Source organism: Lutra lutra, chromosome 2 (genome assembly GCF_902655055.1).
Source record: "Lutra lutra chromosome 2, mLutLut1.2, whole genome shotgun sequence".
Lineage (NCBI taxonomy): Eukaryota > Metazoa > Chordata > Mammalia > Carnivora > Mustelidae > Lutra > Lutra lutra.
This window is the reverse complement of record NC_062279.1, coordinates 74,312,144-74,334,122: the sequence shown is the minus strand read 5'-3', so window position 1 is coordinate 74,334,122 and position 21,979 is coordinate 74,312,144. Positions and strand designations below refer to the sequence as shown.

General features: G+C 43.3%; 2 protein-coding genes across 2 annotated transcripts; both read left to right on the top strand.

Moving 5' to 3' along the window:
- Positions 1–1,496: 1,496 nt before the first annotated feature.
- LOC125094082 (putative tripartite motif-containing protein 61) lies at positions 1,497–10,072 on the top strand. Its single transcript, XM_047719821.1, has 4 exons — positions 1,497–2,321; positions 7,939–7,992; positions 8,740–8,806; positions 9,975–10,072. The coding sequence occupies exons 1-4, from the start codon at positions 1,497–1,499 to the stop codon at positions 10,070–10,072; spliced, it is 1,044 nt and encodes a 347-aa protein (XP_047575777.1).
- Positions 10,073–16,861: 6,789 nt separating this feature from the next.
- On the top strand, positions 16,862–19,028 carry LOC125094235 (tripartite motif-containing protein 75-like). Its single transcript, XM_047719897.1, has one exon. It carries the CDS (start codon positions 16,899–16,901, stop codon positions 18,306–18,308), a length of 1,410 nt encoding a protein of 469 aa, XP_047575853.1. The 5' UTR covers positions 16,862–16,898; the 3' UTR covers positions 18,309–19,028.
- The last annotated feature ends 2,951 nt before the right edge of the window (positions 19,029–21,979 follow it).

Below are 21,979 nucleotides of genomic sequence, written 5' to 3'. Positions count from 1 at the left end.
GATGGCTTCCTACCTCTGTGTTCTCACATGGCCTTTCCTATATGCCTGCCCATGTCTGTATCTCCTTCTCTTACAAGGACAACAGTCATACTGCATTAGGCCTCACCTGAACAGCTTCATGTTAACTTAATCATCACTTTATAGGCCTTACCACAAAAGAGGGTTACAGGGGTGCCTGGCTAGCTCAGTGAGAAGAACGTGTGACTCTTGATCTGAGAGTCATTAGTTCGAGACCCACACTGGGTGTAGAGATTAGTTAAAAATAAATAAACTTTAAAAAAAAAACTTTTTTTGAAAAATAGGGTCACAGTCTGACGTACTGGAAGTTAAGGTTTAAACATGATTGTGGGGGGGGACACAATTTGGCCAACAATATTTCACGCAGCAAATTATACCCCCACTCTTCCTACCTCTCATGACTGTGAAGCAAATCCTAGATATCATAGGGTTTATATGTAAATATTATACTGTTTCCAAGTATAGAGTCTCTTCATTAACCAAATCACATTACCATTTTTTTTTTAAAGATTATTTATTTATTTGACAGAGAGAGATCACAAGCAGGCAGAGAGAGAGGAGGAAGCAGGCTCTCCGCCGAGCAGAGAGCCCGATGCGGGGCTCGATCCCAGGACCCTGAGATCATGACCTGAGCCGAAGGCAGCAGCTTAACCCGCTGAGCCACCCAGGCGCCCCCACATTACCATTTTTAAGAAATCATCAAATATCCACTGACCCAAATAACAACAATTATCTTTTTAAAAATGTATTTGAATACAGTAGATGAACCTGGTAAAATGTTGTCAATGAAATATATGCTCCTTATGTCTTTCATATGTATTCTTTTTTCCTTCCTGTTATTTTCTAGAAGAAACCGGTGAATTGTCTCAGTTGCTCACATCTGGATTTTGCTAACTGTGCCTCTACATCATTGATTTCTGTTCCTGCCTGGAGTTGTGGCTCTTTCCTAAGAAGAGGATTACAAAGGAAGCTTCAATTTCCGGCCATTGAGGAAAGGTTACAAAAGTGCCAGAGAGCAGAGACTGATTGGAGGCTGTAACTCCTGGCAGCTGCCGCAGAGCTGAAGGGAAAGGAGCAGAGACAGGCTTGAGTGGCCACAGTTTCCTGCAGATCCAGGAAACCTACCTCTACTGGCAGCTTTGGAAGGAATAGAGAGAAGACTGAAGAGTCATCAGCTGCTTAATTTTTCCAGCTCCCAGAGATCCAGGCCTTTCTTTTCTTTTCTTTTCTTTTTTTTTTTTTTTAAGATTTTATTTATTTAATTGACAGACAGAGATCACAAGTAGGCAGAGAGGCAGGCAGAGAGAAAGGGGGAAGCAGGCTCCCTGCTGAGCAGAGAGGCTAATACGGGGCTCAATCCCAGGACCTGAGATCATAAACAGAGCCGAAGGCAGAGGTTTAACCCTCTGAGCCATCCAGGTGCCCCAAATCCAAGCCTTTCTGAAGGGAGTTTCCTCAGACAGAACCCTCCCTGCACAATGCTCTTTGCAGCCTCCCTGGCTGAGCTCCAAGCCGAGGCCAGCTGCCCCATCTGCCTGGATTACCTGAGAGACCCAGTGACCACTGACTGTGGGCACAACTTCTGTAGCTCCTGCATCCACCAGCGCTGGGAAGACCTACAGGACATCCTCCCCTGTCCTGTCTGCTTCCACCGCTGTCCTGACAGGAACTTCAAGAGGAACGTGCAGTTAGGTCATGTGACCAATTTGGTCCAGCAGCTTCCCGCCAGGAGGAGCAAGAGGAGACTGCAGGAAGGGAAAGACCTGTGTGAGCAGCACGGTCAGCCTCTGACCCTGTTCTGTGAGAAGGACCTGGAGCTGCTGTGTCCCCGGTGCAAGGTCTCCTCCGGCCACCGGGGCCACCCTCTGACACCCATTGAGCGAGCTGCGGCTGACCACAGGAAGAAGCTCAAAAGCTACATCGAGCCCTTGAAGAAGCAGGTTGAAGACACTGAAAAGGGGTTAGAAATGCAAGTCTCAAATTTATTTGAGTTGAGACAGAGGGTGGAAAATCGAAAACATAAACTGCATGCTGATTTTGAACAATTTAAGCATTTCTTGGGAAAGGAGCAGGGTGCAGTCCATATTAGGTTACTAATTGAAGAGAATCGTGTTGAAGAAAAAATAATTGAAAGCAAAAACCAAATGTCAGACCACCACTCCACACTAAGGAGTCTGCTTAGTGAAATAACAGAGAAGTGTTTGCAGACAGACCTAGATTTACTGACGGGTATTGAAAGTATCCACAACACCTATGAACGCCTACAACCCCCAGTGGCCTTTTCATATAAATTAAAGAAGGAGGTATGCAGTCTCCCCCCACAGTATTTTGGCCTGCAGAAAATGATCAGCACATTTCAGGTAGATTTGACCCTAGATCCCGAAACGGCTCACCACACTCTTCTAATCTCACAAGACAGGAAAACTGCAACATTTCAAATGATGAAACCAAGTCATGCTGGCAGTCCCCGAACATTTACTTCTTACCCAGCTGTCCTGAGTTGTGAGGGATTTGATGCTGGCAGGCGTTTTTGGCAGGTAGAAGTAAGAGGCACAGGGGAATGGTCCTTAGGTATGTGTAAGGAATCCTTCCCCAGAAATGGTCTTTCCCCAACCCCAAACAACGGCTGCTGGCAAATTCAGTTATGGACTAGTACATTTGGCACAGAGGATTCAGGAAACCTAGGACAGATTGGCATTTTTCTGGACTATGAGTTAGGAGAAGTTTCATTTTACAATATGAGTAATAGATCACATTTATATACATTCAGTGAAGTTTTTACAGAAAAACTTATGCCTTATTTCTCTATTAGACCTTCTTCAGAATCACTCTCAATAAGTATAGTCAAAGATGAATCCTGAACCACCTTGTAAAGCATCCTATGTGGTCCATTTTCTTCCTATGTTAATAGAAAATACTTGTAATAAAGACTCTGAGTTCATTTTTGATGTTTGAAGCTGATGTCTTTTTAAAAAAATGTATTTATTTTAGAGAAACTAAGTAGGGGGGAGGGACAGAGAGAGAGAATCCCTAAGCAGACTCCCCGAGGAGCTCAGAGCCCAAGGTGGGGTGGAGGGCAGTGGGGGCTTGACTGACCTGAGCCAAAACCAAGAGTCAGGCTCAATTGGCTGAGCCACCCAGGTGCCCCTGAAGCTAATGTCTTTTAAGCCTCTTAAAACCTCTCTGGCTTCACCCTCCGCCCCACACCTGGATAAGCTGTTAGGACAGACTAGGTGTCCCTTCATGGGCTTGGTGGGATGATTCTAATCAAGCAAGGTCCCACTGCAGAGAAACTTTTACCACCCCCTCCATACCTCCCCTAAACCACCAAAAGACCCCTAGCTAGTCGTTTTTCTCCCTTCTCTCAGGCCATTTTTGGATTGGTAGCCATCCTGGTGTCCACATAAAGTCCGTAAGTGAGTAATAAACCATCTGATACTCTCCTGCTGTGTTTGTGGCCTGGGAGCTCGAGGGCAAGCTGCCCCAAAATATACCAAATGGCGTATTGATTATTTCAAATTAAAGCTACTTAAAACACAGCCTATGCAAGGATGACCCTCAGACTTTCCTGTTCCCCTGAAAGCAGGAAATGAATCTCTTGCAAAAGATACCCACCCTATAGCAGGAGATAAGGAGACATCCTTATCACCAGAGATGGGAAAGTTCAAGCCAAGAAGGCTATATAAGGTAACCCTTGTTACTTTTCACCAGTTTTACTACTGTAGCCCAAATTCTGTTTAGAATTACTTACCAATTGAAACTCTCCAGCATAAGTTTTCTTTGTCCTGTCAACTCCTCACACACTTAATGTCTCCTTATGTAAAATGTATTTTAAAAAATGACTGCTTTGGTCATGTCTTTGGGATTTAATTTTAATATAGGGCCTCCATGCACACATAATAAAATTTTGGTTTTTTCCTCCTGTTCATCTGTCGCATGTCAGTTTAATTCTTAGTGGGCTAAGAATTAGTGGACTAAGGAAGACCCTGAGGATAGAGAAGAATTTTTCCTTCCCTTTAGTAGCATCAGCAATCTTGATCCCAAAGCCAGGTTTTGAGGGATGGGATGGGGTTCTGTCTATATGCAGTGACTGTAACAGTATTTAGAATATTATATAATCCCAGGCTAATTCTTAGGAGACTCTGATCCTAAGAAGCATGGTATATTTGCTTTTGTTTTCCAACTATCATAAGACATCCCTTTTTTCTAAAATTATAATAATGTATTTGTGATTCCTTAATTTTTCTGGGAAAGGTACGGGAATATATTGCAATTGGTTTTGCATTTCCAATATTTACAAATAAAAGTTTTACACTACCGGGGCACTTGGGTGGCTCAGAGAATTGAGTCTCTGCCTTCAGCTCGGGTCATGGTCTTAGGTTCCTGGGATCGAGCCCCCTGCTTCGGGCTCTCTGCTCAGCGGGGGACCCTGCTTCCCCTCACCCGCCGCCTGCCTCTCTGCCTACTTGTGATCTGTCAAATAAATAAAACCTTTAAAAAAAATTTTTACACTACCAGTTCTTCAAAAAAAAAAAAAAAAACTACCACAAATATATCCCCTTTGTCTTTACATTGTGGCAGTGAATATTTTAAAATGATAGAAGAAACAGATCTACATATGCATATATCAAAAATATCTCTAGATGTGCATAAGTATAAGAAAAGCAAAGACACAGCATGTTTTACTGTAACATAAATGAAGAAACAAAAAATTCCTATGCTTATATATTTATATATTAATAGTATGTTCCCAGAAAGATCCAGAAAAAACTTAAGAATCATAATGCTTAGCAGCCTGATGACCTTGGCTGAGAAAGCAATTTCTCTTCCATTCTGTCCTTGAATAGATGGACAGTGATACACACTGAGGAAGTCCATAAACCATATACAGTTTCTGTTTCTCCACTCTCTGGACTGTCAGTTCTCTGATGGTGGGGACTCCTAATGGGATCTTTGCATCCCAGGCTTCTGGTTTAGTGCCTCACATGTAGTGAGAGCTCATAAAAAGTCTGATGCATGAGCTATTAAATGAGATGCTGGGAATCACCCCACTTCTGAGTAACCTGTTAGATTGAGAAGGTGCATTCTGAGGCCAGTCAGCAAGATCAAGTTCTTGAGAGATCAAAAAACTAAACTTCAAGGGTGCCTGGGTGGCTCAGTGGGTTAAGCCTCTACCTTCAGCTCAGGTCATGATCTCAGGGTCTTGGCTCTCTGCTCAGCCAGGAGCCTGCTTTCCCCTCTCTCTCTGCTTGCCTCTCTGCCAACTTGTGATCTCTCTCTGTGTGAAATAAGTAAAATAAAATCTTAAAAAAAAAACCAAAAAACTATACTTCAGGTAGAACCTATTTCAGTGTTGGACACTTCCATCCACATCCCCCATCGTTAGGCTCCAGGGATAGCCTTCCCTCTGCATTTCAGTGCCATCAAACAGCAACTGTGGCTCACTGGATTTCTCCTAAGCAGTGACAATGAGCGGAGAAATAGTATTTGTCCTTTATGTCTAACCTTCATTTCTAGTAAAGATACACATGAAGATAAACCTTCCATTTTTTTACTAGGCTTACTACAAAAAACAGGCCCTACCTATGAATGCTGTAATTATTGCTAGTTTCTGAGAAGCAACGACTTACCACTCTGCTGCTCCTGTTCTTTTATTTCTTTATTTTCTCCCATCCTTTTTATTCTCTTCTCTTCCTTTCCTCTTCCCTCCTCCTTCTTTCTGTCCCCCTTTCCTTCTTTCCTGTTTAGAATCCAAATATACTAATAGTGATACCTATGCATAATTGAGTTTGATGCATTATCTTCTTTTTTTTTTTTTTTAAGATTTTATTCATGTATCTGACAGGCAGAGATCACAAGTAGGCAGAGAGAGAGAAAGGAGGAAGCAGGCTCCCTGCTGAGCAGAGAGCCCAACGGGGGCTCGATCCCAGGACCCTGGAATCATGACCTGAACCGAAAGCAGAGGCTTTAACCCACTGAGCCACCCAGGTGCCCCGGATGCATTATTTTCTAACATCTAACTTGAAAAATGAGGATTTAGGACAATCCCTTATCAGTCTCTGACCCCTCCTATATTAGCTATTTCCTTAAAAAAATTAATTTTCTATCTTTATATTACTTTTGTATTTTGTATTAGTTTTCTAGGGCTGACATAACAAAAACCACAGCATGGGTGGCTGTAAAACAAATTTATTTTCTCATTTCTCTCAAGACTAAAATTCCAAGATCAAGCTATACAACAGATTTGGTTTCTCCTGAGAACTCTCCCCTTGTTTATAGATCCACATTTGGTCTTTATTTCTATGTGTACAGTCATCCCTAGGGTCTCCTCCTCTTATAAGGACACAAGACATACTTGATTAAGGTTGCATTTTTATGACCCCATTTTACCTGAATTACCTCTTTCAAGGCCCTCTTTCTAATATAGAGTCACATTCTAAGGTACTAGTCGTTAGAGCTTTAATATATGCATTGGGGATGAACACATACTTCAGTCCATAACATATCTGAAGACTATTCAAATCTGAACTATGCAAGATATACTGATTACTTTCCTGTTCTGTGCACATAGTATTCTTCCACTGTTTATCATTGTCTCATATATTTTCTTTTTTTTTTAAGATTTTATTTATTGTCTCATGTATTTTCTTTTTTCTCCACCTCCTTGTGTTTATTTTATTCCTAAACTATATCCAAAATTGTCTGGACACCCCCTTAATTCATTCACATACACCTGGCCTTCCAGCACGTGGGTCTTGCATGAGCCCCGTGGGGAGCCTCTGACCCACTCTAATCCAGAGGAGCTCCTCCCTGGGCTGTTGTCCAGATGTCATGTCGAGGAGTCCTTCAGTGTCTCCCTTGAGGTGCTTTTCCTTTCCCAGCTTCCCAGGTGCTTTTCCTTCAGAGGCCAGTCCCTTGCCCTGGTAGATTATATTTTTCAGCAGCTTCCAAAGGAATGAAATGTGGGACAGAAAAGTTTGGAGTACTTGTGTGAATGCAAGTCTTCAGTCTATCCCTATGTTTAATGAAAAATTTGCGGAGATTAATTTAGAAGAATAACAGCAATTTTTACAGTGGAGAGTCCTCTGGCAGGCATCGCCTTCACTAAATGACCCCAGTTTCTGTTTCCAGTAGTGATGGTCACCAACAGCACGTGTCTTTTGATGTGGTTCACCAAGTATTTAGCATCACTTCTCTGCTAATCCTGCTAAGAGGCAGACCTGAACCAAATCATGAGGGAACATCAGACAAACCTATCTGAAGGACAATCTACAAAATAACTACCCTCTACTCTTCAAAGAGATCAATGTTATGAAACAGACAGATGGACTCGAAACTCTTCCAGATCAAAAGCGACTAAGGAAATGTGAAATACACTACTTGCTCTGGCTTTCTCCAGCATTATAACTAAGTTCCTTCAATATTCCTACACCGATATCTTATATGTATATAAATATACAAAGAAACACTCTTTAGTTTGTATTTATACCAATAGGAGCAAGTTTGTGCAGTATTCTGCATGTTGCTTTTTTCACTAGAATATATCTGGAGTTTTTTTCAAATCCATCTATGTAGATTGGTGTCATCTATTTTTTTAAGCTTTTATAGCTTCTTCCATGAAAAGCCTGAATGAGATTTAGATTTATGGTAGGTTTTTTTTTTTTTTTAAGTCTGAGTAATTATTTTAGAATTGTGAAAGAGTTTGTATTGATTTTCATACCTCCCTTATAAAATAGGAATAGTAAATACCACAATACAGGTAATTTTCTAGAAATAGAATGACAAGACTGTCTTTTGGCAGCTGGAAAAAAAAGTAATAAAACCACAGTGGGGCATAAACCTATAGGGTGGGAAAGACCTACCCACTCACCTAATGAGATGTGAACTGATTAAAGAAGTGACCGTTCCTTTCATTTCAAGGTTAGCCACACCACCTTAAAACCCTTACCACCTTCTCCATTCAGTGATCCCAAGGTAGGTGAAGCTGTTACAGTGCAGAACTCTTCACTCCCCCGCCTTTTGGAAGAGGAAGGGCTGGTGAGGCTTTTAAAACTAATCTCCAGGGAGTACACCTTAGTTTGACCCTCAACTTGCTCAAAGGAGTAAAAATACTAAGAATCTGAAAAGCCTGCCATTGGACATTAGATGCCCAACCTAAGCCAACAATGCCATCATGGCTGAGGGAGGGCACAGCCTCAGGATCTCTTCCCCGGGTCGTCTTCCGAGCAGGGTCATTGAGCATGCGCAAGCCGACAACCAACCCCCTTCCAGGGGAACAGCCAACCACCAAGCAGGATACATCGGCGCCGCTGGCCGGGGAGCTGGCCACTTGAGGGTGTGTCGGCGTCTCTGTCTCTGTCTCTCTCTGAGGCTGGTGGAAACCTCTTGTGTCGTCCGTTTACTGGACGTCTGAGGTGCGTGCTCCAGGTCAGACAAAAGGGCAAGAGGACTGGCCAAGCAAGGCCTTTTCTGAGGTTTCGGTGAGCAGAGGCTTCCTGAGTGTCCCCTGGGCTCTAGAACTCGGGGTTGCGGCTTGCCCACACTTGAGTTTCCTCAGGCTCATGGAAAGCCTTTTTAAGAAATACTGACTCCCAGGCCCTTCCTCAGACCCATTAATGGAGGTGTTAGGACTGCGTTGACTGGACTTCCAAAGAGCTTCCGTCTTTGGCCTGTTGGAGAAGTGGTAAGGAGATCTTGACGCATTATTGTTGGGGCTGTTAGGGGAAGATCCACCTCCCACAGCGCCAGCATCTCCCTGGCCGCCTGACCCATCACAGGGGCTTTGCAGGTAAGGAACTATCATTCACATTTTACAGATGTGAAATTTTGCTCAGATAGGTTAAGTATCAAGTAAGGTCACAGCAAGTCGTATCTTGGCTGTTCGAACCTACCGCAAGACTCTTTTAGCTTCCTATTTATTCAGCCTGAACTACGAATAGCCATAAGAATAAGAATAGGTAGTACAATTTTGAGGGAAAACAAGGGAGAATTCAGATTATGAACTATACACTCCAATGTCGTGTCATTAACCAAACGTTACCAAAAACGTAAATGTAAAATCTCAGCTGAGTTGTGTGGTAGGAAAGATAATGTGGAGCCAGAAAATAGGAGTTCTCTGAGACGTTGGTGTCCTCTGAGCATTATTGTGAGACTAATGAAAAGCTATTCCGGTGCTTGAAATGGGACAATAATAGTATTTGAGTTCAGAAAGCATAGATTTAGGGAATTGGTAAAGGGAATGGAGTAAGGGGGGTAATAGTTAGAGGCTTATGTTTGTAGCTTCAAATAGGAAAATGAAAACTTGTTTTTGGCCTCAGTTTGGAAGATGAGTTAGGTAAGACAGTTACGTGGGTGGGGAGGATCCATTAGGAACTAGGGTTTGTGTGGAAACAGTCACCCACCTCTTTATTTTAAATGATACACTCTTTTAAAAGCAAAATAATTGGTGGTGCCTGAGTGGCTCAGTTGGTTAAGCAGCTGCCTTCGGCTCAGGTCATGATCCCAGCGTCCTAGGATCAAGCCCACATCGGGCTCCTTGCTCGGAGGGGAGCCTGCTTCTCCCTCTGCCTCTGCTGCCACTCAAAGGCCTGCCTGTGCACGCTCTCTCGCTCTCTCTCTCTGGCAAATAAATAAACAAAATCTTTAAAAAAAAAAAATCTTCCAACTCCTGGTTTTGGCTCAGGTCGTGATCTCATAGGTCATGGGATCTGGGATGAGCCTTAGCAAGGTCCACCCTCAGCAGGCAGTCTGCTTTTGGATTCTCTTTGCCCCTCCATCTGCTGCTAGGCACTCTTTTGTCTCTCAAATCAGTAACAAAGCTTGCAAACAACTAAGATATTCTTCAGTAGGTGAGTGCATAAATAAACCGGGACACATCCGGAAAGGGGACTCCTGTGCAGTGTCAAAAAGAAGTAAATTGCTTAGCTGTTAACTTTTCTTTTTCTTTTGTGTCTGAGGTACTTGGCACACCTCTTCAGAGAAGGAAGAGGTAGACCAGACAAAGAGTGGTGGGCGGCAAAGCAAAGTTTATCCAGCGATCATACAAAGCTCCTAAAGTGGGAGGGGACCCAAGAGGGTTGCCAGTTTGGAGATTAGATCTAGGAGTTTTTAGGAGCTTGTTGGGGGCTGCTTTAATCTGATTAACCCTCAGGCATCTGTCACCCATTCAGGTTTTTTCATTCTACCTATCACATCGGGAAGGGTGGTGGGCTCCTTCCCGAATGGTGTAAAATCCTTTTAAGGTTGGTTTCCTGTAAGGATGGGGAGCTGTTGTCCCTGCCTACATCTCTGAGTTATCCTTCAGTAAAGCCATGCAAAGACATGGAGGAACCTTAAATAACACAGCACTAAGTGAATGGAACCAATCTGGAAAGGCTACATATTGTATAATTCCAACCATATAACACTGTAGAAAAGGCAGAACTGTGGAGACAGGAACAATTGCCAGGGGTTGGGGTGAGGGTGGGAAGAAGAGAGCACAGAGGATTTTTAGGGCAGTGAAAATGCTCTGTATGCTCTTCTGTTGGATGGATACATATTATACATTTGCCCAAATACATGAAATGTACAACATCAAGAGTGAGCTCTAAACTGTGGACCTTGGGTGATTATGGTAAATCAGAATAGGTTTATCAGTTATAACAAATGTACCACAGTGGTGGGGTATGTTGATAATAGGGGAGGTTGTGTACATGTGGGGGCAGTGGGTATTTGGGAAATCTCTGTACCTTCCTTGCAGTTTTGCTGTGAACCTAAAGCTGCTCTAAAACGTAAAGTCTAACTATAAAAACAACAAAAAAGAACAAAAGAAGTTTGGAAGAGGAACTGAATCGTTGTACTAGCAGGCTCTTGGCTTAGTGACTGGCTCTTCATAGACTCTCAGTAAATCTTAGCCAATAAGTAAAACCCAGCTCCCCTTTAGCAACTGGTGCTTTGGGGAAAGCTCCTCCACCGCCTTGAGCCTCAGCCTGCTCCTCAGGAGACAAATGGATGTGGGGATGGGCAGTTTGGAAGGTCCTTTCCTCAGCTGTGAACCAGGTGCTCTAGGAACAGGCATCTGCTGAAGAGCTGGTCTCCCCACCCTTCCCGGATCTACCTTTCTCAGGACCCCGCTCCCCCCAATCTTCTCCCTTTCAGTCAGTGGCAGCTCCTGTCTCTTCAGAGCTAGATCAAAAGCCTAGTGGTATCTCTGTTTTGTCTCCTTTAACTCCCCACAGCCACTGTCAGCATGTTCTGTGGCCTGTGTGCTGCACTCTGTCCTTGGATTATGATCCACCCTCCAGGAGACACCGGGGGACCCCTTTTCTGGCTTGCCTGGCTCTAGCCTGACCTCCCTGGCCTAAAAGAAAGACTTGGACCATCTGACCTTCTCCTGGGCCCCTGCCCCACTGAAGCCACACTGCCCTTGCCAGATCCTCTTACCAGGGCTGCATACCTACTAGCATTTTTGCCCTTCCAGCCACCCCGTCCTCTTCTGTCCCAGAACTTCCTTAAGTCGCTCACTTTGCCGGGAGTGGACTGTCCTTTCTCCTTTGCCCAGATCACTGCTGTAGAGACTGGACTTCGCTTGACCTTAATTACCTCCCCAGGGGCCCCTCAGTGGCCCCCCCGTATGCTGGGGGTGGGGGTGAGACTGTCCCCCACTGCCTACTCTCCTGTTATGGCATCTGACAAACAGCACATCTAGTGAATTGGCTTAGGTCGTGCCCATTCTGGGACTCAGTGACAAATTTCCTCATGGACTGGAAACTCAGGGAAAGCAGAGACTGAGTTGTTCGAACTTGGTTTGACTGGAACCTTAGCACAGCATCTTACAGGGTCAAAATGGTGCCACAAGAGCCCAGGGCACTCGAGAAAACAATGACCTTTCAGAGGGAAAAATCTTTGACCCCTGGGGGAAAGAGGTGTGGACTCCACAGGTAGAGGGAATCTGAAGATGCCTGCAGGCAATTAACATGTGACCTTAACCCTGACAGGCTGCCCAGCCCACGCTTTTATTATTCTGTGGGTGAGAAGACATTCTGTCCAGCTTCCTGCCTCCCTCATCACATTAGCCATAGGTTTATCCTTCCCACACTATGGCTACATATCCCTCCGGTCTCCATTCTCTCTTTCCTGCCCACACCCTGGGTGCCTGAAATCACTGGTTTGGGGCTGACCATGGTGGCCGGGGGTGGGGAGGGTTGGGGGTGGAGGGGTGGTTTGTAGGAAAAGCGACAGTTTGGATTCAGATGTTAACTTGGGTTGGACTGCATTCTTACTCCTTCCTTCAGGCTTTGTAAGCTTGTTGGGGTGAATAATTTAATCTTCCTGATGGGGAAGGATTCAGGGACACTGAGTAAATCTCTCATCTCCTTCCTGCCTTGTCAGGAAACCAAAGGAAGAATGTAGAAAGATCTGTTTTTAAAATGCATCTATATATCAAGACCAAGAAAATACAATGAAATGTTCTAAAAGAGAGGCTTTTTCAGATAGGCACTCAAAAAAGGGGCTGGTTCATCCCTAGTACAGGGCCATAAGCTGCTAGAAGTCAAGTTGAAGTTTGGTCAAACCTCTGAGTGCAGTTACTGGAACAGAGAGTCCACGTAGATAGTGTCTGTAGTTCTCACTATACAGAAAAAACAGTCTGGATATTCATATTTCAGAATATGATTATTTCTTGATAACAGAATTCATTTTGTGTAGGTATTTTTAAACTATTTAAACTATTTAAACTATTTTAAACATTGTAGCAATATTAGTATTTCAAATAATTTCTTTTTATTTATGAAGTTCCTTACATACATCCATATTTTTCCCATACTTATTTTTTTAATTATAAGAAATTTAAAATATATACATAAGTAAAGAGAATAGGATAACAAATGCTCATAATCAGTAATTCTCAATAGTCATCCACATGTGGCCAGTCTTGTTTTATCTTCCAACTCTGGTCCTGCCTCTCCCCTCTTCACTTAGATAATGTTTAAATAATATATTATTTGAAGACCTATCACTTCATCTGAATGAACTTCAATAGCTATCTCTCTTAAAGTAATCTTTTCACTCAAAATGGGACTTGAACTCATGACCCCGAGATCAAGTTCTGTGGCTGAGCCAGATAGGTGCCCCCACCCATAAAAAATTCAACCTAATACCAAGATCAGCAGATAATCCCTCTGTTTTCAGATTTTCCAAGCTGTCTCAGTTTTTATTTTTTACAGTTGATTTGTTCGGTATAGGGTCCAAACAAGATCTGCCCATTGATGTATTCTTATTTATGTATGTGTGTTTTCATAATACAGATGAGAGAAACAAGATTCAAGGAAGTTAATAAGAAACTTGTCTAGGGGTGTCTGGTGGCTCAGTTGGTTGGGCATCTGCCTTTGGCTCAGGTCATGATCTCAGGGTCCTGAGATGGAGTCCCGCTCCACGTCCCTGCTCAGCGGGAGGTCTCCTTCTCCCTCTGCTCCTTTCTCTCTCGGGCTCACTCACTCTCAAATACAGAAATAATAAATCTTTTTAAAAAATTAAAATGAATGAATGGGAATCCTGGGTGGTTCAGCTGGTTAAGCCTCAGACTCCTTGGCTCAGGTCATGGTCTCAGGGTCCTGGGATGGAGCCCTAAGGTGCTCTGGCTTCAGTAGGAGCAGGGAGTCTACATGAGAGATTCTCTCTCCCTCTGCCTCTCCCCACTTCTCTCTCTAAAAATATATAAGTAAATTAGTAAATAAATGAAATGAAAATGCCCTAGTGGTTACTATGAGGAAGACTCATGTTCTTAGGCCAAAGACACTTTTAAGTGTCTTAACCTCCATCCATCCATTCCATCCCTTGTCCATGCCCCTCCCACTTACAGGAAGAACTGCCTTTGCGAGCTAGAGTCCTCTCCACTTCCCCTTCCCAGAGCTAATGCGGGTTTCCCTCCTAGAATGGTTCTCTGCTCAAATGAAGGGGCGTTAGTGGAGGCTGCTGCTGCAGGTAGGCCTGGATATGGGGGGATGTGGGTGCAGGAGGCTGAAGCGGGAAGATCTGTGGGCCCCTGAGTTAGTACCTGGAAGAGACTGCGCCTGGAGAGCGCACCTGGTCAGGAATGACACTCGGGCTTGGCTTACTTCAAATCATGTGTTGTGTTAAGTGTTCCCTCTCTCTCAAACAACCTTGTACGGAATCGCCTGAAATGGCTTGCTACACACACAGTACCCAGGTTCCACCCTGTCCTAAAGGGGAATTAATATCTGTGTGTGACAAAGCCCAGAGAGAGGGGTGGGTCTGACGTTGAATGTGGAACTCTATACAGGATGTCTTGGTCAAAAGTGGTTTGTGGTGGGGAAAGTGGAGGGCTAAGAGCCATGGGCCTCTGTACGCCTGATTCTGAAGCCCTGCGTGGCCTTGGTCTTTAACCAATCTGCTTTCTTAACAGAGCAGACTTAAGTCTCAGGTTAAGTAGTTTACCCCAAGTCACAGCTTATAAAGGGAGCACCAGGAATCTAATTCAATAAACATTTAATGAGTTCCTGAGCTGGATGTTTAAAGGTCATTTAGGATAAATAAGGATACAGCCTTACTGTTTCTGGTGGTTAGTGTGGAAGACAGCATGACCTCAAAGAAAACCACAACACTAAGATTTCCAGAGGGACGTGTCTGATATGAACCTTGAACCTAGGGTATTGAGGACAGACGGGATGTGTGAGATCTGAGGGAAGAGGAGGAAATGGGCCAGAGCTTTGCTGGACCTTAGTCAGCAGTATGCCAGTGTTGTGGGGCCAGAGGTTGGTCAACTTGGAGAAAGTGAAGAACTGAGGCTGGAGCTAGCTTGGGACGAGGGGAGGGTGGCAGATAAAGGGTCAGACCATGGTGGGGGGGGTCTTGCGGGCCCAGTAAAGGATTGGGGTAACTGAGCACTCTCTAAATCCTGCACCTGTGTAAGCAGAGGCAGAAATGCCAGGAGCATGGTTCCCCCATGCTCCAGGTCACATGGCCATCCTGAAGTGTCTACAAGTCTGAAACTCAAAAAGCTATAAAATAAGTCTTTGATAAATTAGGTGCAAAATGTATTTGGCAAAACTTCATGCACAACTTCGTCTGACATGAAACATTTTATAACCTATAAAGGATGGTTTTAATTATTTTACTTGGTTTGGGTTTCCCATCCCAAAATATGCTCTTTCACAGCGTAAGGATTTTTTTCAAGCTAATTACTTTTGAAAAACAGCAAATGCTGGAGAATCCTTAAAAATAGAATAGATTTTGCCCCTTTGTGAGGGAAATTTAAATTCCTCAGAGAAATACCCATTTGTAAGGGTTTCTTGATCTCTATCAGGAAGAGGGGCAGGACTAAATCTCTGGAAACCCTTATCTTTGGAGAGTAGGAGGATTCAAATCTGCCTAACCTTGACCTTGTTTACTCTCTTTTGCCTGATAACTTCAAACTGGCCCCCACCCCCAACATCTTTTGTCTAGCTGGGGATGGTTTTTAAGATGGTGGCTTGGGCCATTTTGGGGAGTTTTGCTCTGTATCTCCCTTGTGTACAGGATGTATGTATATTATAAAAATTACGTTTGTTTTTTTGTGTTAATACATCTTTATGATTAGTGTAGAGTCTTGGCCAAGAACCTAGGAGAATAGAGGGAAAATTGTATTTCCTCCCCTCTAGGACCAAAGATGTAAAAAGCAAACCAAATTTGATATATGTGAATTCTGAGCCATCAGAGAAACTATGTTTCAAGCTTCAAAATTGAGGAGGTTTCCTTAAATTCTGTAATCTCATAAGACAAAAATTTATAGTGTTGTTAGAGTCCTACTTACCTGATTCTAAGAGTTTGGGATTGTAGGGGAGAAAAATTATCTCTGTCCTTTTAGATTCTATGCCTAGTATAAGAATTGAGGTAGAATAGATTAACAGGAAAAAATTTAATTATGTATTTGTGCATGGGAATGTCACAAAAATAGACTCAAAAGACCACCACGAGATTGAGACTTCATACCATCCAGAGATCAGGAAAAGAGCTAGGGCCTTGGGATTTCTGGCATTGGGGAGGCAACTCTTAGGAAGATGAGTGAGAAAAAATCTGTGGTAAACAAAGGTTGTTATGTTACACACATAAGTTTCTTACATGAAAAAGTTCTCTCTAGTAATAGCTCTCTTTTTACTAAGGACCTCATATAATGTAAATTCCCTGTTTACAATTGCAGATTTCCCCCACGAATGGGGAAATTATTTTTTGAAGCCAGTCAAGATGGAGGTAAAAGGCCTTTCCTGATTGAGTCTTGATTGCCTTTATCTCTAAATAATTCACATACTAATGGCATGTAAAATGAATTCCTCCAAGTTACACCAATAGGTGACCAAGGCTGTGCCTTAATTTGGGTGTTACACATCTTCCTGTCCCAGAGCTCATGAGCTTTCCACAACCCAACTTGGGGTTAATGGGAGGTTGATGGGATGCAGAGATTGTGGTACCGGGTGGGTAGGAACAGATGGGGCATAAAAATAAAGGGATGGGAACAAAAGACTGGCGTTAGTAAAAGGATAATCAGACTAGACGCTGGTAAGTGGGTAGGACCCCCCGAAACAGATCCAGAGTTTATTTTGCTTTAAGGAAGTAGTATCTTCTCTGTAGTAATTAATGATGTGAGGAAACAATTCTCCTGGGAGAGCTGCTTATTAGCTTGGCTTTATTTTCTATTTCCAGAGGCTGAAGAGTAGTTGTCTAGCTGAGTTATGACTGGCTACAGACTCAGAGGAGCTCCTGGTGGCAGCTGGAATTAAGAGGCCTGAAGATCATACTTAGGAGATTCCAGTAGAGCACAGCCAGAGATTTTAGGATTCCATTTCTCACTGTGGGGCCCACGCTCCTGAAGAAAACCCACCTCAGTCCAGGTCTTCATTCACAGCCCAATGGCAGTCCCAGCAGCCCTGGCAGGACTCCAGGCAGAAGCCAACTGTCCTGTCTGTCTGGATTACCTCAGAGACCCCGTCACCACCGAATGTGGGCACAACTTCTGTCGCTGCTGCATCCAGCAGTCCTGGGCTGATCTCAAGGACAGGTTCCCATGCCCCGTGTGCCGTCATGCATGCCAGGAGAGGCACTTGAGGAGCAACACCCAGCTGGGAAGGATGATTGACATTGCCAAGCTCCTCCATATCACCAGGACCAAGAAGAGGAGGCCGGAAGAGAAACATTTGTGTGAGAAGCACAACCAGGTCCTGACCCTCTTCTGTGAGGAGGACCTCGAGGTGTTGTGTCCCAAGTGCACACAGCCCCCTGACCACCAGGGCCACTTGGTAAGGCCCATGGAGGAGGCTGCCTCTCATCACAGGGAGAGGCTCAGCCGTTACATTGAGCCCTTGAAGAAGCAGATGGAAAATGTTCAGAAATTAATAAACATTCAAAGCAAAAAACCCTTAGAGCTGAAAGAGAAGGTGGAAAATCAAAGGCAGGAATTACTCTCTGAATTTGAGTGCTTGAAGCAATTTTTAGACCGTGATCAAGAAGCCGTTCTTTTGAGGCTAGCTGATGAAGAGAAAGACATTCAGCAGAAACTCAATGCGAACATCACCGCATTTTCAAACTACATCTCCATACTCAGAGGTCTGCTTAGTAAAGTAGTAGAGAACAGTGCGCTGTCTGAAGTGGAATTGCTGTCACAAATTAAAAATTTCTACAGGAGGTCTGAGGATGAGATAAGTCCATCAATTTTCTCAATCCAGTTAAGAAGGGAAGGCTGCAGCTTTCCTCCCCAGTATTCTGCTTTGCAGAAAATTATAAACAAATTTAGAGTAGACATTATCCTAGACCACGAGACTGCACACCCTAACTTGATTGTCTCAGAGGATAAGAAATATGTGACGTTTTCGAAGAGAAAACAGAGTGTTCCTCATTTTCCAAAAAGGTTTATAGCCAACACAGTTGTCTTGGGTTTTCCATATTTTTATTCTGGCAGGCATTACTGGGAGGTAGAAGTGGGAGACAAATCTGAATGGGCTGTGGGGATTTGCAAAGACTCCCTTCCCCCAAAGGCCAGGAGATCTCCGCAGGCCTGGCAGGGCTGTTGGGTGATTCAGCGGCAGGAAGATCGGTATGAGGCGGTGGGAGCCACGGCAACTGTGCTGCTTTTGGCTGTGAACCCCAGAGGCATTGGCATTTTCTTGGACTATGAGCTGGGTGAGATCTCATTTTATAACAGGACTGAAAAATCTCACATCTATACTTTCACTGACACTTTTACCAGACCTCTTAGGCCTTATTTCTATGTAGGACCTGATTCAAAACCTCTCAGGATCTGTATGGGGACAGATTGTGAATGAAAGCTGCCTGGATCATCTTCATAGTTAGTTTTAAAGAATGGAAGGTGGATGGGCTATTGTATTAATATGCCAGTAAAGCTAATCTTTCCACTTCCCCCAGTTTTTTTTCTTTCTCAGTTTAATCCAAGAAGAAAGTTTTATTGTTTCAACAATTCTCTAAAAAACAGTAATGCCTCTCTCCAGGAATGTCACAGGGGTTTGCTGGGTCTGTGGGTGATTAAATTTGTCAAAATGTAGATGGAGTTTGCAAGAGATTAATAACCAAAACAACTGGTCACCTTCGCCTCAGCTCTGAATTTGTGCTACTAAAACATTGTGCTCAGGGCGTGTGGGTGGCTTAGTCAAGCAGTTGCCTTCCGCTCAGGTTATGATACCACAGTCCTAGGATCAGGCCCTGCCTCGGCCTCCCTACTCAGGAGGGAGCCTGCTTCTCCCTCTCCCTTTGCCTGCTGTTCCGCCTACTTGCACGATCTGTCAAATAAAAAAGTCTTAAAAAACTGCTCTTCCTGCCATGTACAAGTTGTGTACTAGACAGGAGCCGATTGTAACCTTGGTTTTCTCTAAGTGCTCAATTTGAAGGGGTTGGGGGTGGGCATCAGAGAGAGCCTTTAACATACCAGGGTTTGACAGCTTTTCCCCTTACCCCAAGGGGCCAGCTGCTGGTGGCACTCACTACATCTGCCTTCTTAGAAACCCTTTATATAGTTTTCATTTCATTCTAAATTGTGCCACCCCTTTTTAAAAGATTTTATTTATTGAGAGAGAGCACAAGCAGGCTCCCCATTGAGCAGGGAGCCTGATGGGTGGCTTGATGCTGGGACTCTGGGATCGTGATCTAAGCCAAAGGCAGACCCTTAACGATTGAGCCACCCAGGTGCCCCTAGATTCTTTGTTCTTAGGCATTGTGTTTTATAACATGGTGACTTCGACATTGTGGAGAAATGGAAAGTCTTAATAATAACAGATATAGTTAGATACCATGCCAGAGAATAAAATGGATCACCAGGTAGTAAAAACTACTCAGGAATGATGGCATATTTATTTTTATTCAGCATTTTCTTACAAGTGTAACTAACTTGTACTGAGCCCTTACTATGTCTCAGGAGTTAACATTTTTTCAAAGCAAATGCTGAGTGGAAGGCTATGCTGTTAAGGATGCCTGCTCCTGTTTAACTCTTGGACACTACTAAATTCACCAGAGGGACCTAGGTTCTGCTCATTTTCTATGATGGACTTAAACTAATTACAAGTTGTAGATAATACTTACTTTGCATGATGATGAAATTTTATATGTATGTGTGTATGCTCCAAAGTTTCATATCTTTCCCTGTTTTGAATTGTACATCATTTCCTCTTTTTTTTTCTTCTACCCAAAATCTTTATATATATATTTTTTAAAGATTTTATTTATTTGACAGAGAGAGATCACAAGCAGGCAGAGAGGCGGGCAGAGAGAGAGGAGGAAGCAGGCTCCCTGCTGAGCAGAGAGCCCGATGCGGGGCTTGATCCCAGGACTCCGAGATCATGACCGGAGCCGAAGGCAGCGGCTTAACCCACTGAGCCACCCAGGTGCCCTGATATGCTTAATATTAATACATGATTCAGGAAATGCTCTTATTAGAGATTCTGGTGAAATACAATCAGTGCAGTTTTGTTTTTATAATTTACATTTATAAAGAACACCAGCAAAAAAAAAAAAAAAAAAAAAGGAGGACAGAGTGCAATAAATGAAGCCATATGTGACAAAATGCCGATTAACTGTGGAATCTAGGTGATGGTGTATGGACATTTCACTTCATGTGCTTTTTCTATAACTTACTTTAAAATAAAAAGAACAAGCAAAGGTGATTTCTGTTTGTGTTCTGGGGTAAGGTTTCTGGTCCCACCTGAAGTTTGAAAGGGTGCATTTGCAGTTGAATGAACCTGTTTATTCCTCCATCTTGTCTAAAGTAGTTATGTGGATTTTGGCTAGTTCCAAGTTTCATGAAAAACGGGCTGTTACTGAACTACAAATATTAACTGCCCATTTCCTTTGAAAGAATGCAGATTGGATATCTTTTGAGCAGTTACCTTTGAGGTGGGTGGCCTGATGGGCCTGTCTGTTCAAGTGGCACTCTCTATTGGCTTTATATATATATTTTTTAACTGCAGTAGTATAACAAAAGATGCTTTTCATCTTCTGTTGTCTGTTGCCTAATTTTATATATATGAATTATGATGAACTTCTCAAGATTACATTTTGCTGTCCTTTCGTTTTCAATAGAACAACTTTTTTTAGAGAGGGAGATTGCGGGGGTGAGGAGGCAAAGAGGGGAGAAACTCTTAAACGGGCTTCACGCCCAGTGTGGAGCTTGATCTCAGAACCCAGAGATAATGACCTGAAGTCAAGAGTAGGACTTTTAACCAACTCTTAACCTACTAGTGACCCAGGCACCCCTGGACAACTTCTTTGGCAAATTCCCTGGTAATATAACATGGTTATTCCAATAAAAAAAAAATGATAGGCATATAGAAATTATTGGTGTAACCTTCCATGTACACACACACACTAACAGTGTGTAACATTTTTGTGTATAATTGTAGTGATGACTAAATACATAAACAGTATATATAAAATCCTTTTTATGTGAAATAATTTGTAACAAGGCCAATATTAGGGGCAGAAAGATTGGAAGAAAGCGGACTGTAAGGAGCCATCCAAGTATATTAGGATTTAAATACAATGGGAAGCCACTGAGGGACTTGAATCAGGTAACTGGGTGCAGTCAGATTTCTCACTGGCTATATCACTTTGATATTCAGATTAGTGGTGTGAGTTGGAGATCGAAATTGAGGAGTCCTCAGTAAATGCTTAGAAACTGAAGCACTGGGAGTAGGTAAGAAAAGTTTGGGAGAAAGGATATAGTTTGAAAATGACAGTTCATAGGACTTGCTGAGAAGCCATCAGAAGACAGGAGCAAGAACTAGGAAGATAGATGGAAGTTTATTTTTCCTCCCCTACATGTGTAGAGGGGTCCTGAGTAAAAGATGAGAACAACTACCTTAAAATTTAGAGGGAAAGAATGGAATACAGAACACAGGAATATTTAGTCTTTGACCTTGACAGTTAATACCTTGACTTAAAAGGAACGTAAAGAGGATGGGTGGTGTGGTGTCTAAATGGGGTGTCTCGATCAGATGGGGGCCCCTAAATGTGGGGCAACGATAGGGTGAAAGTGGTGGCGGGAGGTGGAAGAATTCACCTGAGGTGGAACAAAGAAGTTGATTGAATGCAGTGCTAGAGAATGGCAGGCAGGATTGCTGTTTGCCAGGAGGAAGTAGGGGCTGGTGAAAAGGTTGGGGACAAATGGGATCATCCCTTTTTTGGTTACTGCCTAGTTGTAAGTAGCTCATGGGTCAGTAAGAGCCTGTGGGTATTTTGAGGTGGGTTGCCCAATGGGCCTGTTTATTTGGGGAGGGGGGGGGTTGCTGTGGACCCTTTCTACATTCCATTGCCCAAGCCTGTTTGCTTAAAAGTGGCCTCTACAGATGAGATTGGGTCTATTAAGTACATTATAGAAGTTGAGGAAGTTCCCATCTGATAGGTTCTGTTTTTAATCTACGTATTTTCATTTTAATAATACTTATTTAAAAATCTTTCTTGGTGGGGCACCTGGGTGGCTACGACAGTT